Below are 27,730 nucleotides of genomic sequence, written 5' to 3'. Positions count from 1 at the left end.
CTGGAGTTAAGGGAATTGTCACTTTTGGGCATCTGTTTTCCAAACCATGAATAATATAATACATCCCAGACAGATTAGGAAACAAACATTTATTATAAACTGGTAGTTTTACAGATCTATATAAGTGATCATCAGCTTTTTTCAGTACACAGACTAAGAATACATAATCTGAACACAGCCCATTAGAGGCACGTGGTGAAAAGTTAAAACTCAAATAGTCTCATGCTCTTCGACAGTTGAAAGTGTCCCCACCACAACTGAACACTCATAACGGCACTTACACAATATTAACAAAATGGACTGACTCTGCTACACAACAGGCGCTGCTTAGGTCATCTTTGCGTTGCATAAAGAATATAACTTACAGTCAAAAGGATAATTAAGAAACAAAACTGGATCCCATGAATTATATGTAGGTACAAAGAGATTGGCAAAGACAAAAGAACATGGACAATCAGATCATAAAGACATTGTACATAAGCACCATAATACCTTCTGTAGAGCGACAGACTCTGGCTTTTAAAAGAAGTGCATAAACTAGAGGGCAGGTTAACACAAAGGTAAAGCCAGAAAAAGCTGCCATTTTATAATATCACCAGATTAACTCTCAGGATTTATAAAACCAAGAATGAAATATGGTTACACCGTGTGTGTGTGTCTTACATAAAAGGCCAAATTCTATCTGTTCTTTCCATCCACATGGAATTAGTGCAAATTAACACTACAAAAACAGTTATTTTGTGCCAGTGTTCAGGCCAGAAAGCAACTGAAATATACCTTAGTGGGGAAGTATCAGAGGGGTAGCCGTGTTAGTCTGGATCTGTAAAAGTGGGGAAGCTTAGTGGGGAAGCCATTTACAAAGTGTCTGTACATTAAAATATCCGTCCCATATATATGGGAGAAACTGTGAAATAATAGCTTATCAAAAATGAGTTCTTGGGCTCTTTGAGTGCTTTGTTTGTAATTTTCCTAATTAATATAAAAACCAAGGGCCACTTTAATGGTCTGATTGTGGCGTCCTACCCAGTCATTCAGCAACCTAGTCTCATTTTCTGGTCCCAGTCTGACTCCCTAAGCCCGTGCTCTCACACCTTCAGGTTTGGTAGGTGGAGAGAGAGAGTGCCTCACACGGTTCAACAGCAACTCCCCCTCCAGTATTATCAACTAGAAGGATGCTGGTGAACTGCAACCATTCTGAATGGGAAACAAATGAGTCCTCAGACTCCAGGAGGAGGATGACAGCATTCCAAACCCCACTGAGAAAAATCATTCAAAAGCCTCCCAATAATCAGCCCTGTGATCTTTACTAACTTGCTTGTTTTGGTGCACTCCAATTGATACAGCCAGCATCAATTTCATATTAGATACTCTATTTCCTTTATCCTGGAAGTATAACCTGCGCTTGCAGTGAGGTTAGTGATCCAGTAGTTCTTTACTGTTGCTAACTATTATGATACTATAAAACTTGCATCAAGAACCAAGGCAGTCTTGGCTAATGCTGCCAGCATTTATAAATTAAGTGGAAAGCAGCCCAGTGAAATGAGCTATGAAGGTCATTGTGACTGTACCATAAAAATGTAGAATTTAATTCAGCTTGAGGTATTCTGATGCCATAGAAAAACATCCCCTTGCACTTTCATTTCTTTAGAGGAAAAATAAAGGAATAAAAGCCAAACACTTTGTCATCCTGAAAGAAAAGCTATCAACAGGAGACAAAGTTTAATGTGGTTTTCTATTCTTACCTGCCTCCAAGGCAATGACTTTTTTGATAAACTGATAAAATAAGCAATATTGCCTTTACAGATGGTAAGTACAAAAGGATATTTGTGAGTTGCTTGAGTATAAGATGGTATGACAAATCTATTTTGATTTGGTATTGGTTTTAATACCAATGCAGTATACACTTCACCCAAATGTGGCTTCACCCCAGTCAAATGCATATTTAAGAGAGCAGTAATTACAAAAAAAAATTAAAGCCAAGAGCTAAACCATAGGTGGTTTCCTGATAGTCTTTTAATGTGTAGCTGATTTAAAGATGCTGTTGGTTTTTTATTTTTAAAATCCATACTATATTGATAGCAGTTTGGGATTGGGGGTTAGAAACTAAGGCAGTTCCTTCCAACTTGGGGGAAAAACAAAGCCACAGCTTCTTTGCACAGTGATCTGTTCTCCAATTATAAACAAGAACAAACCAGTTATTTGAGAAATCCTTTTGGTTTGAATATTCCTGAGAAGGCTAGAGGCTTATCAGCTTTTTCCTTCTTTTCATGCTATTCCCAAATTTTGCTTCATTTTTTCATAAACCACATAGCTGATGCTGACAGCTGGAAGCACTTTCATGAAGTTTGGGCCTATGCCCCTATAAAGTCCTAGGATTCCTTCGTTAGCAATTATCCTTTGAAAGAGTCCAACCATGTTTAGCTGTGGGGCTCCTTCCAACAGGGCTAGAAAAGAAAAGGAAGATAGCAATCTCCATCATTCAGCAGTTCTAGTGATGTTAATGTTCTAATCATATAAAGCTCCTCACTATATAGATGCACAACTTATCACCTCTAACCCTACGGACTTTGGTACAGAGTCTTCTCAACACTATTTCCTAGCACAGCAAGGTCTGCTCTCAGTTGTTAAGTTTGGGGCAAGTCTCTTTCAGCTGCAGACCTGTACCTTGGAACTCCCTCCCATGAAAGGTCCACAAGAATACCTTGCTGGTTGCCTTAACAACATGCTGGAAGTTCTATTTGTCCTGTTGATCTATCCTCTCCTGTTTGAGACCTCGCTCTTCCATGCAGTTTCTACTACCTTTCTTCTCACCTATTTGCAACAGTTGGTAACAGAGTAGCAGCCGTGTTAGTCTGCATCCGCAAAAAGAACAGGAGTACCTGTGGCACCTTAGAGACTAACAAATTTATTTGAGCTAAGCTTTCGTGGGCTACAGCCCACTTCATCGGATGCATAGACTGGAACATATAGTAAGGAGAACATGAAAAGGTGGGAGTTGTCCTACCAACTCTAAGAGGCTAATTAATTAAGAGCAAAAATTTTTGTAGTGATAATCAAGATAGCCCATTACAGACAGTTACAAGAGGTGTGAGAATACTTAACATGGGGAAATAGATTCAATGTGTGTAATGGCTCAGCCATTCCCAGTCCCTATTCAAGCCTAACTTGATGGTGTCTAATTTGCATATTAATTCAAGTTCAACAGTTTCTCGTTGGAGTCTGTTTTTGAAGCTTTTCTGTTGCAAAATTGCCACCTTTAAGTCTGTTACTGAGTGGCCAGAGAGGTTGAAGTGTTCTCCTGCTGGTTTTTGAATGTTATGATTCCTGATACCAGATTTGTGTCCATTTATTCTTTTGCATAGAGACTGTCCGGTTTGGCCAATTTACATGACAGAGGAGCATTGCTGGCACATGGCATACCTATCACATTGGCAGATGTGCAGGTGAACGAGCCCCTGATGGCGTGGTTGATGTGATCAGGTCCTAATCACAATGTGATCATCATAGGACCTAATCACAACAGCCATGCCATCAGGGGCTCGTTCACCTGCACATCTACCAATGTGATATATGCCATCATGTGCCAGCAATGCCCCAAAACACCAGGCCCTTTAAATCACCGCCAGGAAGCTGGTCCAGTTCGCACGGCATACCAGCTCTTGCTGGTACGCCATACCTGACCATACCGGCTTACTTTCACCTTTGGATATAATGCGGTTTCACCTATAATGCGGTGAGATTTTTTGGCTCCAGAGAACCATGTTATATTGGGGTAGAGGTGTATTTTCACACCTCTTGTCAAACTCTGTAATGGGCTGTCTTGATTATCACTACAAAAAAAAATTCTCTTAATTAACTAGCCTCTTAGAGTGGTATGACAACTCCCACCTTTTCATGTTCTCTGTATGTATATCTATATCTCCTTACTATATGTTCCATTCTATGCATCCGATGAAGTGGGCTGTAGCCCATGAAGCTTATGATCAGATAAATTTGTTAGTCTCTAAGGTACCATAAGTACTCCTGTTCTTTTAACAGCTGGTCAGTGACCCTTTGTTAGTGGTGGACGTATTTTCCTTGAGGGTCACAGAGCTTTCCTCTACACCACATTCCTTGGTCTCCTCTGGCCATGCATTTGCTCTGGTGTTTGTTTGTTTGTTTCTTTTTTTCTACTTCAGTTTTGTCCTTTAATTTTACAATATGATCTTTATATAGATTATGATAGGAGCTCCATAAATGGGTTAAAATACATAAGGTGAATGACACAAATCTATAAAATATAAATATTAACACACACAGAGCTGGAATCTGTAACATGAAGGTTGTGTCAAGCACTAACGAAGCCAATCAAAAGTTTAGATGGGCAAGGTCAGTATGGTATTAGACACCTTAAAAACAGGCATACTAAGTAGGGATTATTCTCCAAATTATAAATACCTTTAAAAGATATTCTTCCCAAATCTCAATTCTCACCTTGAGCCTGCATGCGAGTTCTGATGAGAGCAAGAGGGTAGCTGGCTAACTGACCACAGGTGCTGGAGACAGTACCACATCCGAGCAACACAAAGACACCAGGGTTAGCAGTGTCTGATGCATAACGATCTAGCCAAGCAGTCTTCAAAGCCTGCCAGGAAAACATAAATGGATTTGAATGCCGTATATAAAAGTTTATACTAGATAGTTAAGCAGCTAACAACAATATTAAGGTGCTCCTTTGCCTCCATAAAAATATTACAAATGCATTCATGGGCTCAATCCTCCAAGGTGTTGAGTGCTCTGCCTCAATCCAACAAGCACTTAAGCATATGCTTAACTTTATATGTATATAAGTAAGCCCAGTGACTTCAGTGGTATTATTTAGATGCTTAAAGTAAGTGCATGCTTAAGAGCCACAGCACTCAGCAAGTGGAGGATCAAGCCTTATAGATCCACAAGCACCACAAATTAAAAGTTAAAAATGTGATAGATAAAAATATTAACTTGCCTTTTCAAGTTTTATTATGAGGCACATTTCTCAGAATTAAGTGCCTATACTCCAGTTACATGAGACAGACTGTGCACAGAAGGCTGACAGAGGTATTTCAGACCAAGTGCAGGTGGGAAAATGAGTACCACAATAGAAGATCCCTTATAGAAAATGCCATCAAGTCTCACCACTGCTTTAAACTTGGGCCTTCAGCTCAAGCACTTCTGCTGCTGGTCTAGACTGGGAAAATGAGTCTTTAAAAAGTATACTATGTGTTAGCTAATCTGTGTTAATTAACATATTTTTAGAGACCCCTTAGCACCCAGTGTAGGCAAAGAGAGTGGATGTTTAAAAACATGTTAGCTAGTCCTGGTCAGTCTTAGGGGTCCTATTTAGGCCTTTATAGGACAAAAATCAACACTTTAAACCATACCCAGAAGCTAATTGGTAGCCAGTGCTACAAAATGAGCCATTGGTGAAACATGTTCCCAGGGCTTGTCTACACATCAAATTATTCTGAAATATCTATTTCTGATTAAATTTATGTATGGATGTTCTTATTCTGAATTAGTTTAATCCACTCCCAAAGTAGATTAAGATAATTTGTAATAAAGCACTCTTATTCTAGAATAATAGCATCCACACATGAAGTTAATCAAGAATAGTTAATCCACTTTGAACTCACACCCGAATATATATCAGATTCATTTTGTGTGTAGGCAGCCCTCAGTGTGAAGCACATTTCTGATATAGTCACATTAATATAATCCAGTCATAATGAGAGGGAATAATTACATATGTTCAACTGTATGATAGCCATAGGGCTACATAACATACAATAGCCATCAGGTGTTTAGGGTTTAAGTTTGTTGTAGAAGGGATGTGCTCAAAAAGAAAGATATGAGTACATTGCATTGCAACAACCAGCTGTCTAATGTTCTGGTTTAAACCTACCGAAATCCACTTCCAGATCCTGCAACACTTACTCATGCCAGCAATGCCGTTGGATGTTACAGGGGAAAAGAGGTTGACTATGAAAGGATCACCTACTTGTGTAAGGGTCTGATCCTGCCACTTTATCTCCCTGTAGTAGTAGCAATATTTATTATTTGTATTACCAAAGTACCTAGGAGCCCTAGGCACGGACCCGGACCCCACTGTGTTAGGCACTGTACAAATACAGAACAGAAAGATGTCCCCTGCTCCAAAGAGTAATACATTTTCTTTCAGAAAGAAAACAGATAGATACAAAATAGATAATTCAGGCCTGCCTGGGAGAAGCCCCTCACCCCCTGATTGGCTGCCTTCTCCACTCACCTGCCTCCTGGGAAGGGCAGCCATTCAGGGCTGCTGCAGGAAGCAGGCAGAGCTCTCTCTCCCGCCCCCCTCCCCCCATCAGCAGCCAAAGTGGTTCTCACAGGAGGGGAGGGGGGCACAAAAAGGTTCAGCAGCTCAGGATAGTTCTGCTCTCTCCTCCCCAGTTTCCTTCCCGTGAGCAATGGCATCGCTCCTCTGCTCCTCTCCCTTCCCATCTCCCTCCTTGCAACACCAGGCCTGGGAAGGAGGAGGAGACTCCACTGCAGCTGACTCCCCACAGGCCTGAGAGAAGAGGTAAAGAATCCCTTGGGGTGAGAGCTCCCACAGTGGGAGCCAAAATCATCTAAATCCAGACAGACCAAAACCACAATATAAATGAAAAAACAAACAAACAAAAAACCCACATGATTCTGGGGGAATCTCATGATTTTGGTGGGTCTGACTCATGATTTTTGAATCATGGGGTTGGCAATACTGTAACACAGTAAGGACAAATATGTGAAAAACTGGCCCTGAGCATACTACAGCGGATATTTTTTGAATCCACAAATAAGTGTAACTACAAGTAAGTTACAGATGTGAGTGAATGATACATATTTTAAGAGGGTAACAGGAGGGCAGTTCACATTTGTGTGTGTCTAAAGAAATAATACATGCATCAAGTAAGTAAACTGACCTCATAGACAGCCAGGTCTATACCAGCATAAGGAATTATGCCCAGAATGTTGGGTACATAACCTTTGTAAAAGGCTTTCAACCCTTCTCTTTTAAAAATCTTCTTAGCACAGTCAAACATCCCAGAGTATTGGCCTGTTTTACCCACAGCCAGTCTGGTCTTTAAGACCTGAAGGTAGAAGAAACATAGAATTAATTATTTGACAGGTCACGAGACAGCTTACATATAGGTAACCTGGCACAACAAATCTTTGCATACTCATAAGTTTCTATTTCCAAAAAGTGAACCTCTTTGCATTTGCTGCTTAAAATCTCCTTTGTAACAACTAGAGTTAAGGTTTGGTTAGCACTAGTTTTCTCAAGGTTTTATCATTTGTGAGAGGAATAGCCCACCTAACAAGCTCATGGTTGTGAAGGAACAGGGTGTACTTTTTTAGTCAAAATCAGAATAAGATGAAAGTTGTGATTTGCCTTTTTTCCCCTTCTTATGTTCAAGAGACAATTTTTTAAAAAACAAATTACAAGATATCTAGAGCCTCTAATTAGGGCTGTTGCTTAGCGAAATTAGCATTTAGAAAGCAGAGACTGTGCAGGAACATGAACTAATTCCTTCTAAGGCTTCACTGGATCAAGCTTTTCAACTGAGGATTGCAAATCATATTGAAAACATTAAAAAAAGACTCATGACACCCTTATGAGATAATTAAGGGATATACAGGGATCACTTCACTCACTACTGAAATGCAACACAACAGCTGTTTAACAGTGCCTGTGACTTTACACCAGCATTGCAAGATAGGGAGCGAAGAACACCATGTTCAAATGAAACTGCCAAGGGATTTCCCTGAGCAGGAATTTGGCCTGCTTGGAAGTCTCGTAAGAGATGGCTCATATGTGATGTCTGACACATCAGCATCCAATCTTGGCCAGGAACACCATAGAAACCAGCTTTACTGCAATAATATGGCACGGTTGGGAAGATGGGAATATCTTAGGGCTTTTCTCTGCTCTAGGTGCTATAGTACCACAGGTACAGACCTGTAGTATACCACTGCAGTGCCATAGTGCAGACGCTTCCTACAGCGATGGAAGGGTTTTTCTGTCATTGTAAGTAATCCACCTCTCTGAGCACCAGTACCTATGTCAATGGAAGAAGGTTTCCACTGACCTAGCCACATCTACAGCAGGGTTAGGTCAGCATCACTATGGCATTCAGGGGTGTGAAAAACTCACACCCCTGAGCAATGTAGCTACGTCAATCTAAATTTTAAGTATAGACCAGGCCTTATTGTAGAACAGGGCCTACATACCTCCACACTCATTCTTGTGTAGTTCACCACTTGAATATAAAATGACCAACATTGTAACATTTGGTTGCTTTATTCTATGTGCTTAGAAGCCAGCTGTGACTTGATTTTTTTAAGGACAATAATGACCCAACTAAAAACAAAAAATTCTACCACAGTTTATGTAGAATGCCATTGTTTTTTTTATCCCCACAGAGAGACACTCCTTATCAGAAAGAGTTCAGGGTGAGTCACCATTTTATATCAGCAGCAAAGAGTCTTGTGGCACCTTATAGACTAACAGACGTTTTGGAGCATAATGCTCCAAAACGTCTGTTAGTCTATAAGGTGCCACAAGACTCTTTGCTGCTTTTACAGATCCAGACTAACACGGCTACCCCTCGGATACATTTTATATCAGTTTCAAATCTTGCTGCAATGCTTGAACAAACGTAAATCCTGGTCCCAGCACACAGCTTGGGCAACTCTGCTGTGTGATACTAGAGTCATTCATCTTTCAGGCAGAGGAAACGGATTTTCTACCCAGGCTGCAGAATGAAAAATAGCCACTCTGGAGCTATTATTCTATTCTTGAGGCTGGAAAAATTGCTGCAATACCATTCTGAAAGCTGCTACCTGTTGTGTGGAGGAATAGCAGCAGCGACTCCACAGAGGAGCAGATGGATCTGCCCACTCTGCCCATAGTGCAAGGAAAACCAACAGAGGTAGCTTAACTTCATCTGCACAAGCTACCTAAATCTAACCCCAACTTTGCAGAGCAGACCTGTATTGGTTCTGTTGCAGGCAAGGCCTCCTCACCCCATGCCAGGGACTTGGGCCCTGTAATGGCAGGGACTCAAAGGAGTGCCCCCTAGTGGTCTGATGTAGAACTGCAGTAAAATTTCTGCTTCAGTTCCCCCAGCAGGTTTTCAATAAGTTGAACAACAAGGAGTCCGGTGGCACCTTAAAGACTAACAGATTTGGGCATAAGCTTTTGTGGGTAAAAAACCTCACTTCTTCAGATGCATGCTTATGCCCAAATAAATCTGTTAGTCTTTAAGGTGCCACCGGACTCCTTGTTGTTTTTGTAGATACAGACTACACGGCTACCCCAATACTTGACACCAATAAGTTGAATGATGCTTATATACAGTGAACAATGCCCCTTCAGGGATTTTGTTTATTTAATCAACAGCCAAACAGTGTGTAAACAAGCCTTCTCCTTCCCTAAGTTCCCAGGCTTCTCCTTTGCCTGGAGCTGTGCAGTCTCTACCCTGAGATCACAGGAGATCTCCCAGGCCTCCCTGCCTCAAGAGCTTTGTAGTCTCTCCCCTCTGGAGCTGTCTCTCTATGTTTCGGGGACTGTTCCTCTCTCCAGGAGCCTCTGCTACCTCTGGGCGTAGCTTCCTACCCAGCTCCTCTGAAGAGCTCTCTTCCCAAGAGCTTCCTCTCTATGTTCTGGTCTCCTGCCTGACCCTCAGACCCATTTATAAAGCAAGTGTTCCTTTATTTTATTAATTAATTACCACACAGCTGCTTATCCAATTAACTATCCACAGGTGGATCTGGATTGGCTTGTTTGCCTTAGTGGAGCCTGTCAGGCTAGATGCTTGGCCTTCAGAGGGCCAGTCCCAGTGGCAGGGCCACATTCAGGAAAGTATTTAAGCACATACTTAACATTAAGCATATGCTTATGTCTTTTACTTCATGAGACTTAAATACACACTGAACTGTTCTGCTGAACAAAGATGCTTTCCAGACTTGGAGACTTAGCATGCAATTTGTGACAATCCAATTTCTAACATTTTAAGAGAGAAACAACACAACCCCCAACACATATGCACATGGTGGTTTGGTTTGTTTGTTTTTTTAAATGAGGCAATTTAAATAAAATAAAACTCAGAAAATAGCAAAACCCTACATAACACTAAACACCAGAAAATCTAAGTATAGAACATGCCATGTTGTATTCCAGAAAGTGTCAAGTAGCATTATGGTGTGATTCTGAAGGAGTAAACCTACAGAATTCAAGTGAAAGTCGTGATGTAGGCAGAACTCCTGTAATGTTTCCACAAAAAAGCCTTATCTTGCTCTTGGTGAAGTCAATAGGATTTTTGGCACTGACTTCAGTGGGAGCCCGGTCCTCTCTTGCTTACCTCCATGGGATAAATAGAGGTTTGTGCTGTTGCCCCAGCCAAAGAACCAGATACAAATCTTTCAACAGTCCCTATCTTTCCATCTTCATTAGCAAATATCTTCTTATACTGTGTAGGTAAAATACATAAAGACAAATATATCATACATCTTTCTGAGGCAGGTAGAATCCACCAGCAGAAGCAGAAATATGACAAGAGGTTTTCCCACAAAGTTTGCATCATAGATGTCCAATTAACACAACTTAAAAATATTTACATTCCAATTCTTTGTGTAATGCTTTATAAAAACATAGATCTTCCAGCCTGTGAAAGTCCTTTACGTTTGGTCCCACTGAGTGGGATCAATTCTGCCCATACTATAATGGCATGGGAACACCACTATAGTTAAGGTTGCCCCAAGACATTGGTTTAAAGACCAACCTTTCTAAATCCCCTAAAATTGAGTTGGTTAGTCTTTGTAATTTGGTATGCCTCAGGAGGGTACAGGGTAGGATTAGTGACCCAAATTTAGACTCATTTGTGCCAGGGGTCCTGGACATATAAGCCTTAGAAAAAACTTTTTTTTTTTTTTTAAATAAAGGTTGCAGGGGGGAGGGGAATCTAGAGATCAAGCTATTGATATGATGAGGATCAAAATAGTCTAGATCTCTCAAATTTTATCCAAGGCAGTGCTTTGCACACAATCTTTGAGGGACCCAAACTGAGAATAGTGTTTAAGAAAATGTACAGTAACTCCTCACTTAACTTTGTAGTTAGGTTCCTGAAAAATGCGACTTGAAGCAAAACCAATTTCCCCATAAGAATTAATGTAAATAGGGGGGTTTAGGTTCCAGGTAATTTTTTTTTAATATATACATACACACATACACACACATATTATATCCTTGGGGGGCAACAGTTTTAGGAAGAAATCACTGGAGACACAGAGAGCTGTGAACCTTGAAGCAGCCATTTATTGCCACCACAGAACTAACCAACAGCCAGCCAAAACTGGCTGGGCTATCCCCTAATAGCAACACAAGATTCTATTACCATGACAACCAAATACACACACACACGCACACACAGAGTATAAGTTTTAAACAAACAATTTAATCCTGGTACACAGCGATGATGATTGTGAAACTTGGTTAAGGTGGTGAAATCACAGGATGGGCTATTTCCCAGGGAATGCCTTACTGCTAAATGATGAATTAGCAATCGGCTGAGGGTTAACCCATTGTTGTTAATGTGGCCTCGTACTCTACAAGGCAGCACGAATGGAGGCAGCATGGCAGAGAGAGAGAGAGAGACAGAGACACACACCATGTGAGAGAGAGATGCGCATTGCCCCTTTAAGTACGCTGACCTCACTCTAAGGCCTGGTCTACACTGGGGGGGGGGGGGGGGGGTCGAACAAAGGTACGTGACTTCAGCTACGCGAATAGTGTAGCTGAAGTCGAACTACCTTAGTTCGACTGACTTACCCGTCCAGACGCGGCGGGGTCGAACTCCACGGCTCCAAGGTCGACTCCGCCACCGCCGTTCGCGGTGGTGGAGTTCCGGAGTCGACCGGAGCGCGTGGGGAGTTTGAACTATCGCATCTTGATTAGACGTGATAGTTCGAACTCCGAGAAGTCGAACTCACCGCGTCGACCCGCGCGGTAAGTATGGACCTACCCTAAGTACATTGCCTTCTTAAGTAGATCAGCAAGTTGAGACAGCAGCTTATGCTGGCAAGCTCCCTCCATCCTGAGCCCTGTCATGTGTCCTCCTGCTCTATGGAGATGGGGTAAGAAGGGTGCAGGAGCAGGGGCGAGGGGGACACCCTGACATTAGTCCCCCTCTTCTCCCCCCAACCCTGCACAGCAAGCAGGAAGCTCCGGGAAGCAGCTCCAAGGCAGAGGGCAGGAGCAGCACATGGAAGTTGGGGGAGGGACAGCTGAACTGCCCGGCAATTGATAGCCTGCTGGGTAGCTACCGCACAGGGAACTTAGGTGAATGGGGAGCTGATAGGGGGGCTGCCGGTCCACCCTGGTTCCAAGCCCCCACCAGCTAGCTGCAATGGGCTGCTCTTCCTGCAAGCACTGGACGAAGCAGGCAGCTGCCAAACAACGTTATAAGGGAGCATTGCACAACTTTAAATGAGCATGTTCTCTAACTGATCAGCAACGTAACAATGAAACAACTGGGATGACTTTAAGTGAGGAATTACTGTACGTTTTTACAATGCACATGTACCAATAAAGAAAAGCAGCTAGAGAATTTTCATTCCCACCATTTTATATGCTTTAAAGCTCAAGTCTAAGTAGTCTGAAATCCAAATGGTTAGTTGGATTGGTTCGAAAATTTGGTGTCTCTCATGAGGGCACAGGGTAGAGCTAGGGATTCAAATTTGGGGTCACTTGACAAAGAGGTTCCCAGTTTACAGGTCGTCTTAAAAAAAGTTTCCTTATGCTGCCCTGTACTGTTAAACTGAAAGTTACTAATCACTGGATGAATCAGAGCTCATTCTGTTTGACTGCTGCAAAGTCATCCTTCAATTAACATAACTAAGGATAAGTTAATCACAAGCACCCATAGAACACAAAAAGGAATTTTGAACTGAGTGGTTGTAGTGCTACAATTTGAGAGTCATGAGTGTCAGTTTTATTTTGTGGGGAATATAATCAAAATATGAGGGGGGAATTAGACATGTGAATGCTTAAGAACATAAGAACGGCCATACTGGGTCAGAGCAAAGGTCAAATCTTGCTCAGTATCCTGTCTTCTGACAGTGGTCAATGCCAGGTACTTCAGAGGGAATGAACAGAACAGGTAATCATCAAGTGATCCATCCCCTGTCGCCCATTCCCAGCTTCTGGCAAACAGAGGCTAGGGACATCATACCTGCCCATCCTGGCTAATAGCCATTGATAGACTATCTGCCATGAACTTATCTAGGAAAGGAGGGCATTATGGAGAGGAGGAGCAGTACATGTGCTAATGGGATGAATTGGGTAACTGCTGAAGGAGGGTAGAGTTAAAGATTGGATGCCTTAACTCCGCATTTCCTGGTTTTCAGAAGTTTCAGTTTTGATTCACTCAACATTCTGCAAGGAGACGACATATCACTAAGCAACCCTAACTCTGCAGAAATGTTGTTTTTTTGGTCATTCAATACCTATATGGTTGCACTTTTATAACAGAAGAGAACCCTGCATTCCTTGCACACCCACAACTCCAACTTAAGTGAATGGGTACTCAAGGAATGGAGAATTAGGCCTTATGTGCACCATACCACTTGCTATAGGCAGCCAAATACTGCAGTCTTGTCTTTGTTCTGCCTGAGTAGTTGTATCAGTTACTGATAAGCTAAGCTGAGGAAGGAGTAATGTATTGAGGGATGTAAGCAATAACTGCACATTAGGGCAAATTACCACCTCTCATCAGAAGTTGTAAATCAGATATCCTATACACAAAGGATAATTTTTTAAAATAGCTTTGGGTTTGGGGTTGTTTGTTTACAGCACAGAAGAGTGTTGATGTATTGTACATTACTTTGCTCTTACTTCTGGTCCTAGCAAGACTCTGCCATCTTCACAGATCAGAAAGCAAAGATCAGTTACTGGGTGTTCTACAATTCCAAACTAAAACTGTGATCGCAGGGAGATCTCTATTCCAAAGGAGGATTAGGCCTTTAATATGTTGTGTAAAGCTGATTCAGAGGTAAATATAACTCTGAAATCCATGCTGAGGGCATCTTACTGCAGCACAATGACATTTGACTTAAAAGGAATCCTGTACATGGGTATGTGTTAGGCTAAAACAACATGCTAAATTTTTATGTGGTTACTATTTAGAAATCAAAACTGAAGTATTTAACATTCGAGCACCTCTCCATAAAAAGTTACATAGATAAGTAAGTAGCTTTAAACTCAAATGATGCGAGTTTGATTTCTTGCCTACATTGTTCACAGTACAACAGTAATAATCCACATTACTCACATATTTTATAAACCAGTCATGAGACTATTTTAAATTTGATCAATAAAACCATTATATATGTATTTTCATCATCTTTGCATTCTTTGTTTTTCAGTATTAATGTTCATCACCTTGATTTAACACATTACCTGTTCATATGCCCAGAACTTAATAGCTGTTTCAGGTGCAATTTTAATAACATTCACACCATTTCCCCTCCAAAGGGAACGGACGCCTCCTTCTTTCACCATCTGCTTAAGGCCACTTGATATATTCATTTTATTTGACTTTGAACCATGAACCTATTAACCACAGTAAGAAAAAGAAATGCTTAGATTGGATATAGGACTCATTTTTAAGCAACAAAGGATAATGTTGTAGTAAATACTTAAGTCAAAAACCCCTAGAAGACAGACAGTATAATTACTTGTCTCATAATTGAATACCTGTAGTCAATCTGAGATGCTGCAATATGACTGTAAACTAAGGACTGTTTTCACACCATTCATTATCTGTTGTATTTCTTGAAAACTAACACTATAGTAACAATATTCCAGTCTTTCATTTTTATAGCAGTTGTGATATTTCTTCCAAACTGGCTACTGGTTCAAAAGGGAATATAAATGCTCATTATCAAGAGAAATGCAATATATTCCTTAAAATGCATACTATAGAAACACTACATAATGTGCTTTTTAGATTGAGTAGTACTTTCTATGCGGCAGACTCAGAAAACATAAAGCAAGCTACTGTTTAAAATCCTGTAATTTTGAAAAAATGTATGGGAAGTGTGTAAAAAGTGTGAAATGTATTGCTGATCTTAATACACTGTTGTAGTTTATACCAGCACAACTGATTTTGATAGGGTAGATGTATTTTCCAGTATCAGTCTTTTATTAATCATTTCAGCTATCAAACAGGAATGTATTTAATATAATATCTGTACAACAATACACCACAAAGCAAGTCTCATTACAAAAATGCAGCATTTGAATTTTTTAAAAAAAGCAGCAAAATGCATAAAACAAACATGCAAGCATCAGGGTGCAAAAGACATCTACAAATTAGGGCCTAATCCTGCATACCATTATGCCCACAAGAATAGTTAAATGTAGTCTATCTTTGCAGGATTAGGACCTAAGTCAAAACAAATTATGAAACAGTTTTAAAAGCACAGTGAGAGCCTCTCTAGAAGTAAGAAGCTATATTCTGCTATTAATTTACAAACACTCCCAGCCAGCTGGAACTCCTCTAAAAAACTGCCACAACATGGCCCACATTATGCTAAAGGGGAAAAGTGATTTACCAGAATTTAAAATTGCTTAAGTGTTGCAACTCACCTGCATCATGACTTTAAGGCGATCTAATGGTGCTGTACCTGTTCGAGAGACGGCACCAGCCACTCCTCCTGATAACAGCTGTCTCCACCATTGCCCAGACTTTTTCTCTTCCTCTGTGAATTCGTCTGGGATAGTCAAGCTATCGCCTATATCCAACACCTGTCACAATGCAAAGCAGAAAGCGGCAATAACTATATTTCATATTTAGTGATTTTACTGATAGTTCTGACACTGGCTTGACTACAAATAGGCACCATACGAAATGACAATGTATAAAAAGTTACATTAAAGACATAAAAATAGCTATCAATAATCTGTAATGTACATACTTGAAATGTATAACAATGGAATGAAATTACAGTAAGAGCAATTCTATACAACAAAAATCAAAAGTGACCCTTTTTTCTCTTTAAATATATTTAGACCACCACCACCCAAAACCCACCATTTCAAAGACAGCACCATCATCATTAAAAATTATGACAAACTCCTTTCTTGAGCACAGCTGTAATGAAGACATTTTGTCAAGCTCAGTAAAGCTTTCCAGACAGTGTCCAAGTCCAAAATGCTTACATGCTACTAACCTTTCATCCAGGCAGTCTTTAAGGATTAGTTTGATAATCTCTTAAAGATGCTGTCAAGAGATTAATAATTCAAGGTAATTTATTCATGTATTTTACAGACACACACATTTAAAAATAGCTTTCTATTATAAATAAATATAGCACCTAATTATATGAATCATTTCACTAATCCATTACGATTTTTCTTGTTCCAACCAACAATTTTACTGAATGTTTTGAAGAGACATTAGTGACTATCATTCAGTTGTGAAAGTCTGAAATCTCCCTGCCAGATGGGTGTTTAGTTTAAAATATTTACTGTTCAACTTGAACAACAGCGAACATTACTAAAGGTGACAGGGGACTATGGATTTTTGTAAATAACTTAAATGCATACCTTCATTTTCATCATATAATATGTAATAATAATAAATTAGAGGGACTGCACCATTTAATACTATTAATACAGTTTCACATATGAGTTACATTTGCTGTTAAAAAGAGAGAGTGAAAAATCTTTCCAATAAGAGAAAGCAATTACTGCAAAGTAGCTGGGGAGTGGGAGGATTAATTTTTTTCCTTTAATAAAGTGAGTTATATTTATACTGTTGCTGAATTTAATTTTAGATGCTACCACTCTTAATGCCCCAAGTCCCCCTCATCTGTAAAATGGAGATAGTACACTCTGTAGCATTTCGTCTTGTTTATTTAGACTGCAAGCTCTTCTGGGAGGAGCAAGATTCTGGACCTTAGACTTTTCACTGATCCAGGACTAAACACTCATACTCACACAAGGATACTTGGGGCAGGAAGATGGGATAAGAACACCACATCTGGGGAGGAAAAAACACAAACTATACCAGCTGTCTAAAGCTTCTCAGAAGGCTTGAAGTTCTAAAATTAGTTCTGGCAGAGATGGATTTGGAAGCAGAATCCAGGTGAGGAGTCAAAGATGCAGGATAATCTCTCTCTCTCACACACACACACACAAATATATCTACATAAAATAGATCTCCTTTAAAATACAAGCTGAACTTACAGTAGAATGTTTCCAATAACGGATTATTTCCTCTATGTCTGTAGCTGGGTTAAATAAAAAGTGATCCCGCCATTCATTCCAGTCCACTGTCATTGTCCCATCAGCATCAATGCTGAAATTAAAACAAAACAAAAGTATGCAAAATATTAAATTGTGTTTGGAAAATAGTAAAAATAAATAAAATATCTGGTTACTCTACCTGCAAACTTTTTCAGGCTTAAAGTCCTGTGAACCCATGCAAACCAGTCCTCACACGAGTGTGAAAATCCACGTACAGCAGTGGATACCAATCTTATAACTGTCCAGTAAAACGAACCATTTTTCCCAACTGAGGTATGGGGGAAGGGGAAGCGGACATAACAAAAGTCACGTTAATGAAGTACAAATTGACATCCCTTCACATTTCCAATGCCTTCAATGCATTGGAAATCACACTCTGCAGTTGTTTGAAGGACAAGAAAACAATGCAGTGCACCATACTACAACTTAAGCACCATACCTACCGTAAATTTGAGATGTTCGATTTATGAATCTTTCAATTTTATGAACTCAAATACTTAGTATAGTAGAATTCCTATTCTACACCTCTGCCCCGATATAAGGCGACCTGATATAACACGGTAAAGCAACGCTCCGGAGGGGCAGGGCTGCACACTCCAGCGGATCAAAGCAAGTTTGATATAATGCGGTTTCACCTAAAACGCGGTAAGATTTTTTGGCTCCCGAGGACAGCATTATATCGGAGTAGAAGTGTACTATCACATTTGGAAGGGTATGACTGGCTCTTTAGTACTCTAAGAAAGGAAAATAGAGCATGTTTTTATTGTTAAACTGGAGGCCAACTATTTTTGGTTATGCAGATAGGTGTGATACCTAAATATTAGCATGACTCAGATTCAGTCTTAAATGAATATGAAAATAAAAACTATCAATAGTCTATTGATTAGACTATTTGCTAATCAATAGTTATCTTTGATTAAAAATTATCCTTTTATGTCTGATTTGGAATTATGTAAACATGTTTATGAACAATCATTTGAAGAATACACAAAGTCACAAACACTGACTAGAAATAAGAATAGTTTCTGACCTTTTTAGAATCTTTTCTGCCTGTTGTTCTGAAATATTTATACTCAATATCTTGAGAGACTGGACAATCTCTGACGCTTCAATTTTTCCTTAAAGCATTAAAAGAAAATATGTACAAGTTAAAAGCTTCTTCAAATCTTGGTATGTAAACTCACATGATAATGATCTTTGTTCTACTTAAAAATTTGGGAAGTCTTTAAACTATCGTTTAGTACAAAGCAGCCCAGACCACTTAATACACTTTTACCCTGAAGTCCTAAATGATATAATTGGATAATATCTGCTCAGTCTTTGTAATACATAAGTGCATCACAAACACCTAATGAGTCAGTCTCCTCTATCAAAGAGGGAAAAATATATTTTCTAACAAGAGACTTCCTCACAGCTCCTCCAGCTGCAGAGCAAAATTCCTTAGGTCTGCCATCTTGAAGGCTGTTAACTGGAGGAGAATATAATCCTTATATAATTAGTCATTTGACTATGATGTGGATACTCAATCAAAATTACGAGTCTGCTCCTACTCCAATGGAAATTAACTGGAGAGGATGCAAGTTCCTTATTAGCAATACAAGTTCCATCTCAGCAAACTTTACACTCCAACAAAAAAAATTTATCTCCATTTATTACATACAATATTTACATTATACACAATATATTTAGGTCCTTGAATGTTTTGGGGAAATAACCATTTTATACTGAATTATTCTGAAATCTAGTTCAGAAATTGGTATCACACATTTTTCTTTCAAACAGGTTTTTGAACCCCAGGTCAGGTGAAAATAAAGACATACCATCATTGTTTTTGTCCAGACTCTTAAACGCCAGTTTCATTTTTTTCTCATGGTCTTTAAGGTACTGCATAAATTCTTCAAAGTCCAGCTGCCCATCCTCGTTAGAATCTCCAGTTTTAAAAATTTTCTGTTGAGAGAAAAATAATTAAGGAAATATTATTGATCAAAGAATGAATGAAAGAAAAGTGCTTTGTAATATTAAGATCTGCACAATCAACCGTGACCGGCATCTCACATTGGTAGAGTTTGGGAAAGAAACACTTTTCCTCGCTCACCAAAACCGACCCCCCCAATTGAACCTCAACACACCCCATGCTGGGTAGGAAAGTATTGCTACTTCCATGTTATACTAAAATGACTGTATGTAAGACAGTCATTAGGAAGCAATGATAAGACATATTGAGACAAATAAAACACACTCTTAAATGTAGTTCTACCTATGAAATTATCCAAGAGTTAAATACAGCCTATATAAATACATGTTTGACACAGGGATGAACTGGATTCAGGTTGTGTTCTTACTTAGGGCATGGCTACACTTGCAGATGTAGCGTGCTGGGAGTTAAACCAGCCTTTGGAGACCGCAGCAGGGAAAACGCTGCCGAGTGTTTACACTCTCAGCTGGAAACCCACTGGCGTGGCCACATTAGCAGCTCTTGCAACGCCACAAAAAGCAGTGCATTGTGGTAGCTATCCCAGCATTCAAGTGGCTGCAACATGCTTTTCAAATGCGGGGGGTGGGGTGGAGTGTGACCGCGAGTGTGTTGTGTGTATGTTGGGGGAGAGAGCGTGGGTTTTTGGGGTGTTGAGAGTGTGTCAGCATACTGTCTTGTAACTTCAGACCCCTCTTCCCCCCACCTCTCTCTCACACACTCACAGCAAGCAACATTCCACATCAATGGCTTGCTTTGTCCCAGAGCAGATAAGCATGCTGGCTGTCAGAAATGGAGCTTTGAATAGGCATATACACATTCCTACAGCCGATTCCAAAACAATGACAAGAGTGGCCACTTGACTTAAGGCGATTATGGGATGTTTCTGGAGGCTGATCAAAGCACAGTAATGCAACACCTTGTTCACACTCACATTGGGGCGTTTCAGCCGAGGCGCAACAAGCGTTATGCTTCTCATGGAGGTGGATTACCAGGAGCGCTCCAACTGCAGAGTCCAGGCGCTCTAAGTGCCTTGCCAGTATGGATGGGTCAGGAGTTAGGGCACCTGGGGCTGCTTTAATGCACTCTAACTTGCAAGTGTAGCCAAGCCCTTACTAGGCATTTAGTCTACGTTCAACACCTTGCCCTGCTTGTGTCTAAAGAAGTGACAAAAATGGAGAGTTATAGCATGCTAATCTCTTACAGCAGGGATTCCAAACTGTGGTACGTGAGCTTGATGTTAACTGCACAAAAAAAATTTAAGGTAGGATGTAAATTAATAAAGTTTGAGAATCACTGATTAGAGTATAGAGTTTAAGGTGAAGTTCTGCTCTCATACTTCAAGATGGATATGAATGCCTAAATTCCACTCTCCCGACACATGTCGCGTTCCTAATGAGACAGGATACAGAATTAGAGATGCACTGGGTGGATCAGAGACTGATCTGAGAGCAGAATTCTGAAGAATATATTTCAAAGCGCCTCATGGTACATTTGAAATCTCTGCTAAAAAAAAATAAATGAATGTGTTTTTAGTTTAAATATTTTCATACAAGTGTGATGAATCAGGGCCATATCTGTACAACTTATTAATTCAGTTTGATATTGTGAAGCTGTATTACGAAAAACTGCTGTATTATGAGTGCCTATATGTATGTCGATCCACTATTGCTGACAGGGCCTGTAGAAGATACAGGGAAAGTGGGAAATACTTAAGGTTAACAATAGTACTGAAACTCACAAAGGTCATGATATAAAGTAGCTGAAGCTTTAGAAATCCAGTTTTAGCTTAACACGTCCAAAGACAGTGGGGGTAGTAGAAGCAGTGGAACAAGAGAGATCCGGTAACCGAGAGGGGGTTAAATAAAGAAACACACCGGAATAGAGGAGCCACACAAGAAGAGGAAGCATGAGGCAAGAGAAAGAAGGGGTCAGAAGCTGAGTAAAGGGCTCCAGGAGGAAGAGGTCACCCAGCATGTAGCGTCCTCATTAGGAAAGGGAGCCCTACCTGCTTTCCTGCACCCAGATGGCCCCAAGGGACAACGATCCAACTCCAAAGAATGCCCTGGAGTGGTGAGGAAACTGAGGTGGAGACATGCATTTAGTGTCTGTGGTTTGTATAATCTGTACTCTCCTGTACTTTATTGTTAGACTCTGAGCATAGTTTGTGTGTGTTGACTGCTTGACAACTGCTGTGTGCCCCTAAGAGTTAAATTATAACCAGAAGTTTCACACCTTTGGGGTGGAGCTCTGGGAAAGGTGTGTGTTTGAGTAACTGGGGTATCTCAGAGGCCAGCACTAGTCCTAGGGGCCTAGGACAGGTAGGCTGAGGAGCTCCATTTCTGAGGAGTGATAGCAGCCACGGAGGAGCCAGTGCTGCAGCCTGCTGAGGCTCCAGAAGCTTAATACACCCCAGGAGAGCCCTAGCACAGAGGCTTTGGATTCCTCTCACAGTGGCTCTAGTGGGTGGCCAGGAGGAATTGCTTGCTAGGATCTGAGACAACCAGTTACATCCAAATGTGCTCATTGTATAAATACAACATCTCTGCCAATTTATTGCTAGTCTGCACTCTGGCACTCCCCATTGCCACTCCTGCTCCTGAATAGGATGGGATTATAAAACAAATGAACCAAGAACCTAACATAACTCAAGTAATTGCAAATCAGGGTTTACGTGCACTAAAACAAAAATGGTCTCCCAAGAACTTCCGCATCAGTTCCATTCTACTTACCTTAGCCACCCACTCATGTACTAATGATGTGTTAGCTGTATGAATTATATTACCACAGGATTTTATGCAAGCCTTGTCATAAAATGCCTTGCATACCTATGGCACTTATATAGGTAGGTAATCAATCTCAGTACAAATTTGTATGGCTATTCTGAACTATGACATTTTACTGAATCCATATTTGCTTACTTTGATCTGGAGACAAGATCGCTCAATATGCAATAAGTGCTCATTCCACTGTAACCAGTTACAACTTACTGAGGGCATGGCTACACTTGTGAGTTAGAGCACATTAAAGCAGCCCCGGGCACCCTAACTCACGATGCATCCACACTGGCAAGGCATGTAGAACACCCAGACTCCACGGCTGGAGCACTCCTGGTAATCCACCTCAGCAAGTGGAATAACGTTTGATGCACCCCCGCTGGAGCGCTGCAGAGCCAGTGTGGATGCCCTGATCTCTTAATGCGCTCTGATTGGCCTCTAGAAGTGTCCCACAATGCCTGTTCTAGCCACTCTGGTCATCACTTTGAACTCTACTGCCCTGCCCTCAGGTGACCAACCATCAGACCCCACCCTTTAAATTCTCTGGGAATTTTGAAAATCCCCTTCCTGTTTGCTCAGCCACGCATGGAGTGCTCTCAGTGCATCTTTCCAGGTGACCATGCCTCCACGCACCAGGTGATCCCCAGTATGGAGCAATGGTGAGGTGCTGGACCTCATCAGTGTTTGGGAGGAGGAAGCTGTCCAGTTTCAGCTGCACTCCAGCCATAGGAATTACAGTACCTTCAGGCAGATATCAAGAGACATAATGGAAAGGGGCCATGACTGGACGCACTGCAGTGCAGGAGCTGCAGAATGCCTACCACAAAGCTCGCAAGGCAAACTGCCACTCTGGTGGTGCCCCCGCGACCTGCCGTTCCTACAAAGAGCTGGATGCAATACTTGGGGGCGACACCACCTCCACTCCAAGGACCACCATGGACATTTTAGAGCCCAGTTCCACAAGGCAGGAGGAGGAGGAGGAGGAAAGTGGGAATGAGGGTACTGAGGAGGAAGACACCCCGGAATCCCTAGATGCATGCAGCCATGAGCTGCTCTCAAGCCAGGAGGAAGGTGGCTAGTCATGGCGGATGGTGCTTGGGGAAGGACAAACACCAGAGGAGGTTCCCGGTAAGCAACTTTTATTTTGGGAAGGAAGTTATTCGGTGCAGGCTCTTGGGGCGAAGAGGGTTAGGGCTGTATGCCTAGATGCAGAATAGGGCATTGATGTGCTCTCTCACATCGCGGTAATCGGCCTCAATGTGTAGGGTTACATCATCCCTATGCTGCCTTGGTGGAAAGTTACAGCAGCAGGACAACAAGAATAGAGGAATTAGATAAAGTTGTTATGAGAAAGTTGAGAGCTAGCCCGTGGGAGACAGACGCCAGGTGGCCTAACTGGGATCAGATAAGTTGCATGGGAAATGGGAAACCAGTAAGCAAAGGGCCATGCATGTAAAAAGTGTGTGTATCAGACAAAGAACCAATCAGCAGCAATGTAATGTTGGTGTGTCTGACGTTTGCTAATATGGAAAAGCCTATATAATATGATGCATTGTAAATAATAAATGATTCAGCTTGCAATCATATTGGTTGTTGTGCTTTATCCGGCCCGCATGCAACGCAACATCAATGGTCTCTTCAAAGGTCTCATCCAGAACTTGGGCAATGCGCTTGTACAGGTTTCTTGGGAGAGCCACTGTGGTCCTTGTCCCAGTCAGGCTAACATGTCCATGCCACTGTGCCATCAGGGGTGGGGGGACCACTGCTGCACACAGGCAAGCTACATATGGGCCAGGGTGGAAGCCGCATTGTAGTAGAAGACCCTCCCTTGTTTCCCAGGTCACCCTCAGCAGCAAGATATCTTCCAGGATGAACTCCTGTGGAAAATGTGGGGACAGTGTTCAGTATAGGGGCCCCCCTGCAGCTGTTGGCTCTCCTCAAGGCACAGAAACCCAGAGGACAGTACGGCATGAAACAGTCACACTTGACCCTGTGCTTAGTCACCATTTGGGGGCTCCCGGGGGTTACATGCGCTCGCTTTGGGACAGGCAAATTATGCTATTGTGTAGACTGTGCTTAAGTATGGGGGGAATCATTGCTCTGTCTGGTGTGAACAATGCCGTCTCTGCATTTTGCCTTTACAGATGCAACCTTGAGATCTCAGCTGTCCATGTTAACACCGGCCGAAAGATTGCAAAGAATTAGGATGAGGCCACATAGAAGCAAAGACGACATGCTGCATGAAGTCATGCAGCAGTCCCTTAATCAGAATTTAAAAGTGCAGGAGTGGAGAGAGAGTGAAAGGAGGATCCGCCAGCAGAATGAGGAGCACCGGCACAAAAGCACGGATCGGCTGATAAGCATCATGGAGCGCCAAGCAGACTCGATCCAGGCGTTTGTAGCCATGCAGGTGGAGCACTACCACCCAGCCCTGAAAACTATGACCCTTACCCACTGCACTCAACCCCCATCACTATGCAGTATAACCATCCTGAAGTGCAGCACTCATTGCACAGCACTCCAGACAGGAAGGCTGAGTATGATAACAGGACATATGCAAATCTGTGATTGTACTGATCCCCATCCCACCTCTTTGCCCTTTCTGTTTCCCAAGAAGTTGTGTTTCTTTTCAATAAATGGATTTTTTGGCTTTGAAAACATTCTTTATTATTGCATAAAGTAAAAGTTACCTTAGCCCAGGAAAGCAAGAGGCACTGCAAGTCAGCGTAGAAAACACAGATTCCTACTAACATTGGAACCACTGCACTTCACTCCCATGCAGGGCACCAAACATTACTGGTGACTTTCAGCCTCAAATTTCTCCTTCAAGGCATCCGTAATCCTTGCAGCCCCAAGGTGGGCCCCTCTAATAGCCCAACTCTCTGGCTATTCAAATTCAGCTTCCAGGTGTTGAACCTCCGAGTTCCATGCCTGAGTGAATCTTTCACCCTTCTCTTCACAAATGTTTTTGAGGGTACAGCATGCGGATATAACTGCCGGGATGTTGTCATCGGCCAGGTCCAGCTTCCCATACAGAGAGTGCCAGTGGCCCTTTAAATGGCCAAAAGCACACTCCATAGTCATTCTTCACTGGCTCAGCCTGTTGTTGAACCTGTTGCTGCTGTCAAGATTCTCTGCGTAGGGTTTCATGAGCCACGGCATTAAAGGGTAAGCGAGGTCTCCAAGGACCACAATGGGCATTTTGACATCCCCAATGGTGATCTTCTGGTCTGGGGAAAAAAGTCCCAGCTTGCAACTTCCTGAACAGGCCAGTGTTCCGAAAGATGCATGCGTCATGCACCTTTCCGGACCAGCCTGCATTAATGTCAATGAAACACCCCTGGTGATCCACAAGTGCCTGGAGAACCATAGAGAAATACCCCTTCCAATTAACATACTCAGAGGCTAGGTGGGCTGGTGCCAGAATTGGAATATGCATCCCATCTATCGCCCCTCCACAGTTAGGGAAACCCGTTTGTGCAAAACCAGCCACAATGTCATGCACATTATCCAGAGTCACGGTTCTTCTGAGCAGGATGCGATTAATGGGCCTGCAAACTTGCATCAACATGATTCCAACGGTTGACTTTTCCACTCCAAACGGGTTAGCAACCGATCGGTAGCTGTCTGGAGTTGCCAGCTTACAGATTGCCATAGCCACCCTCTTCTCCACCGTCAGGGCAGCTCTCAATCTCATGTCCTTGCGCCACAGGGTGGGGGCGAGCTCATGACAGTCCCATGAAAGTGGCTTTTCTCATCCGAAAGTTCAGCAGCCACTGCTCGTCATCCCAGACTTCCATGACGATGTGATCCCACCACTCAGTGCTTGTTTCCCGAGCCCAAAAGCAGTGTTCCACAGTGGTGAGCATGTCTATGAATGCCACAAGCAATCTCGTGTCATATGCGTTACTCAAGTCGATATCATCGGAGTCCTCACTGTCTGTTTGGATCTTAAGGAGTAATTCGACTGCCAAACGTGACGTGCTGGCGAGACTCATCAGCATATTCCTCAGCAGCTCAGGCTCCATTCCCGCAGACCGAAAGGAAAGACAGAGCACGCAGTACATAAAACGTTTAAAGATGGTGCCAAATGTGGACGGAAACACAGGGAATGTTGGGATGCGAACCGATGCATCACAGGTGTTGGGACAGGACCCAGAATGCCCCGCACCTCCCACCCCCTTCCCACAAGCCACAGCGCCAGAACGGGAAGAGTGCTCTGTGGGATAGCTGCCCATAATGCACCGCTCCCCAATGCTGCTGCAAGTGCCGCAAATGCGGCCATGCCAGTGCACTTGCAGCTGTCAGTGTGGACAGACTGCAGTGCTTTCCCTACTGCACTCTCTGAAGGCTGGCTTAACTCAAAGCACTCTACATTTGCAAGTGTAGCCATGCCCCGAAATAAAAAGCACATTCCAAGAATGAGCAGACCAACAAGAATCAGCCAAAGAATCTACTGAGCTTAAAGAAAACTAAAAATGTATCATATGCTGGCTGTACAGGCCAGGAGGAGATCTCTAAAACATCTTGGTATGTTAAATGTCTCTTTCTTCTTCCCCCAACCCTTCCACTCAAGTAATCTATGCCCATATTTGAAGTTTTAAACATTTTTGATCTTCTGAACAAAATTCATGAGATTAGACCAGTGGTCCCCAAGCTTTTTGTGGCCAGTAGCAGATCCATGTTTTCAGAAGAGTGTGGCGGGCGCCAACAGTTTTTCAAGGCTTATTTTGTATTTGTACATTAAATAATATGAAAAACATCATATTTAATATAACATAATATATGAATCCAGAGAGAAGAGAGAAGCCGGAGAGAAGCCACGAGGACAGAGAACACCGGCGCCTGCCGCCCCGGGGTTCTCTGTCCCTGGCAGGCACAGGGCCGTGGCTTCTCTCTGGCTTAAGCCGCGGCCCCGCACCTGCCAGGGACCGAGAACACCAGCGCCCGCAGCCCTGGACTTCTCTGTCTCTGTCAGGCGCAGGGCCGGGGCTTGTCTCCCCTTCTGGGCAGTAGGCGGGCCTCGCGCCTGCTGGGAACAGAGAACACCATGCTCGCAGCCTGAGTTCTCTGTCCCCGGCTGGCACAGGACAACGGCTTCTCTCCCCTGCTGGGCACTAGGCAGGCGCACATAAATGCCCCGGTGGGCGCCATGTTGGGGACCACTGGATTAGACAATTGTGAATAAATATTTAGAGGGGGAAGGTCAGATGGCACTCAGTTATGAAATAAATAAAAAGTGACTTCCATGCCTTCCTCTAGCATGGCAAACTGTGCACAGTTCAAAAACAACTATACATTTTATTTTGCACTATATCAACTATTCTTAATGGACTGCAGGGTACAACTTCTTTCAGTATTACTGCTCTTAACGCACTGTAGATTATGGCTATGACTTAATTCCTTTTAGCAACAACTGGTTGATGAGGGACACCCAAGCCAAGTTCACTCAAACACCCTTATCACTGTGGTTGGTCCTTCCAGATTCTGTCATTAATAACATCACTCAGAAGTTCATCAATAGATTTCTTGTCACTGTTCGTCAGAGGATGGAGATGGATGGCAGGAGAGAGATCACTTGATCACTGCCTGTTAGGTTCACTCCCTCTGGGGCACCTGGCATTGGCCACTGTC

The 27,730-nt window shown here is 42.2% G+C and overlaps 1 protein-coding gene across 1 annotated transcript in view; it reads right to left on the bottom strand.

The window, feature by feature from the left end:
* Positions 1–74: 74 nt before the first annotated feature.
* Positions 75–27,730, bottom strand: part of SLC25A24 (solute carrier family 25 member 24) — a 46,506-nt gene continuing 18,850 nt past the window's right edge. Inside the window, exons 2-10 of the mRNA XM_039486239.1 lie at positions 19,168–19,294; positions 18,378–18,465; positions 17,288–17,399; positions 15,686–15,844; positions 14,495–14,647; positions 10,401–10,508; positions 6,960–7,127; positions 4,474–4,624; positions 75–2,444 (exon numbers count right to left, since the gene is read on the bottom strand). Of these exons, the coding sequence (XP_039342173.1) occupies positions 2,266–2,444; positions 4,474–4,624; positions 6,960–7,127; positions 10,401–10,508; positions 14,495–14,647; positions 15,686–15,844; positions 17,288–17,399; positions 18,378–18,465; positions 19,168–19,294 (1,245 nt within the window). The 3' untranslated portion in view covers positions 75–2,265. The remainder of the gene's footprint in view (positions 2,445–4,473; positions 4,625–6,959; positions 7,128–10,400; positions 10,509–14,494; positions 14,648–15,685; positions 15,845–17,287; positions 17,400–18,377; positions 18,466–19,167; positions 19,295–27,730) is intronic.

This window comes from Mauremys reevesii, linkage group 8, assembly GCF_016161935.1.
Source record: "Mauremys reevesii isolate NIE-2019 linkage group 8, ASM1616193v1, whole genome shotgun sequence".
Lineage (NCBI taxonomy): Eukaryota > Metazoa > Chordata > Testudines > Geoemydidae > Mauremys > Mauremys reevesii.
This window is presented reverse-complemented; position numbering and strand designations above follow the sequence as displayed.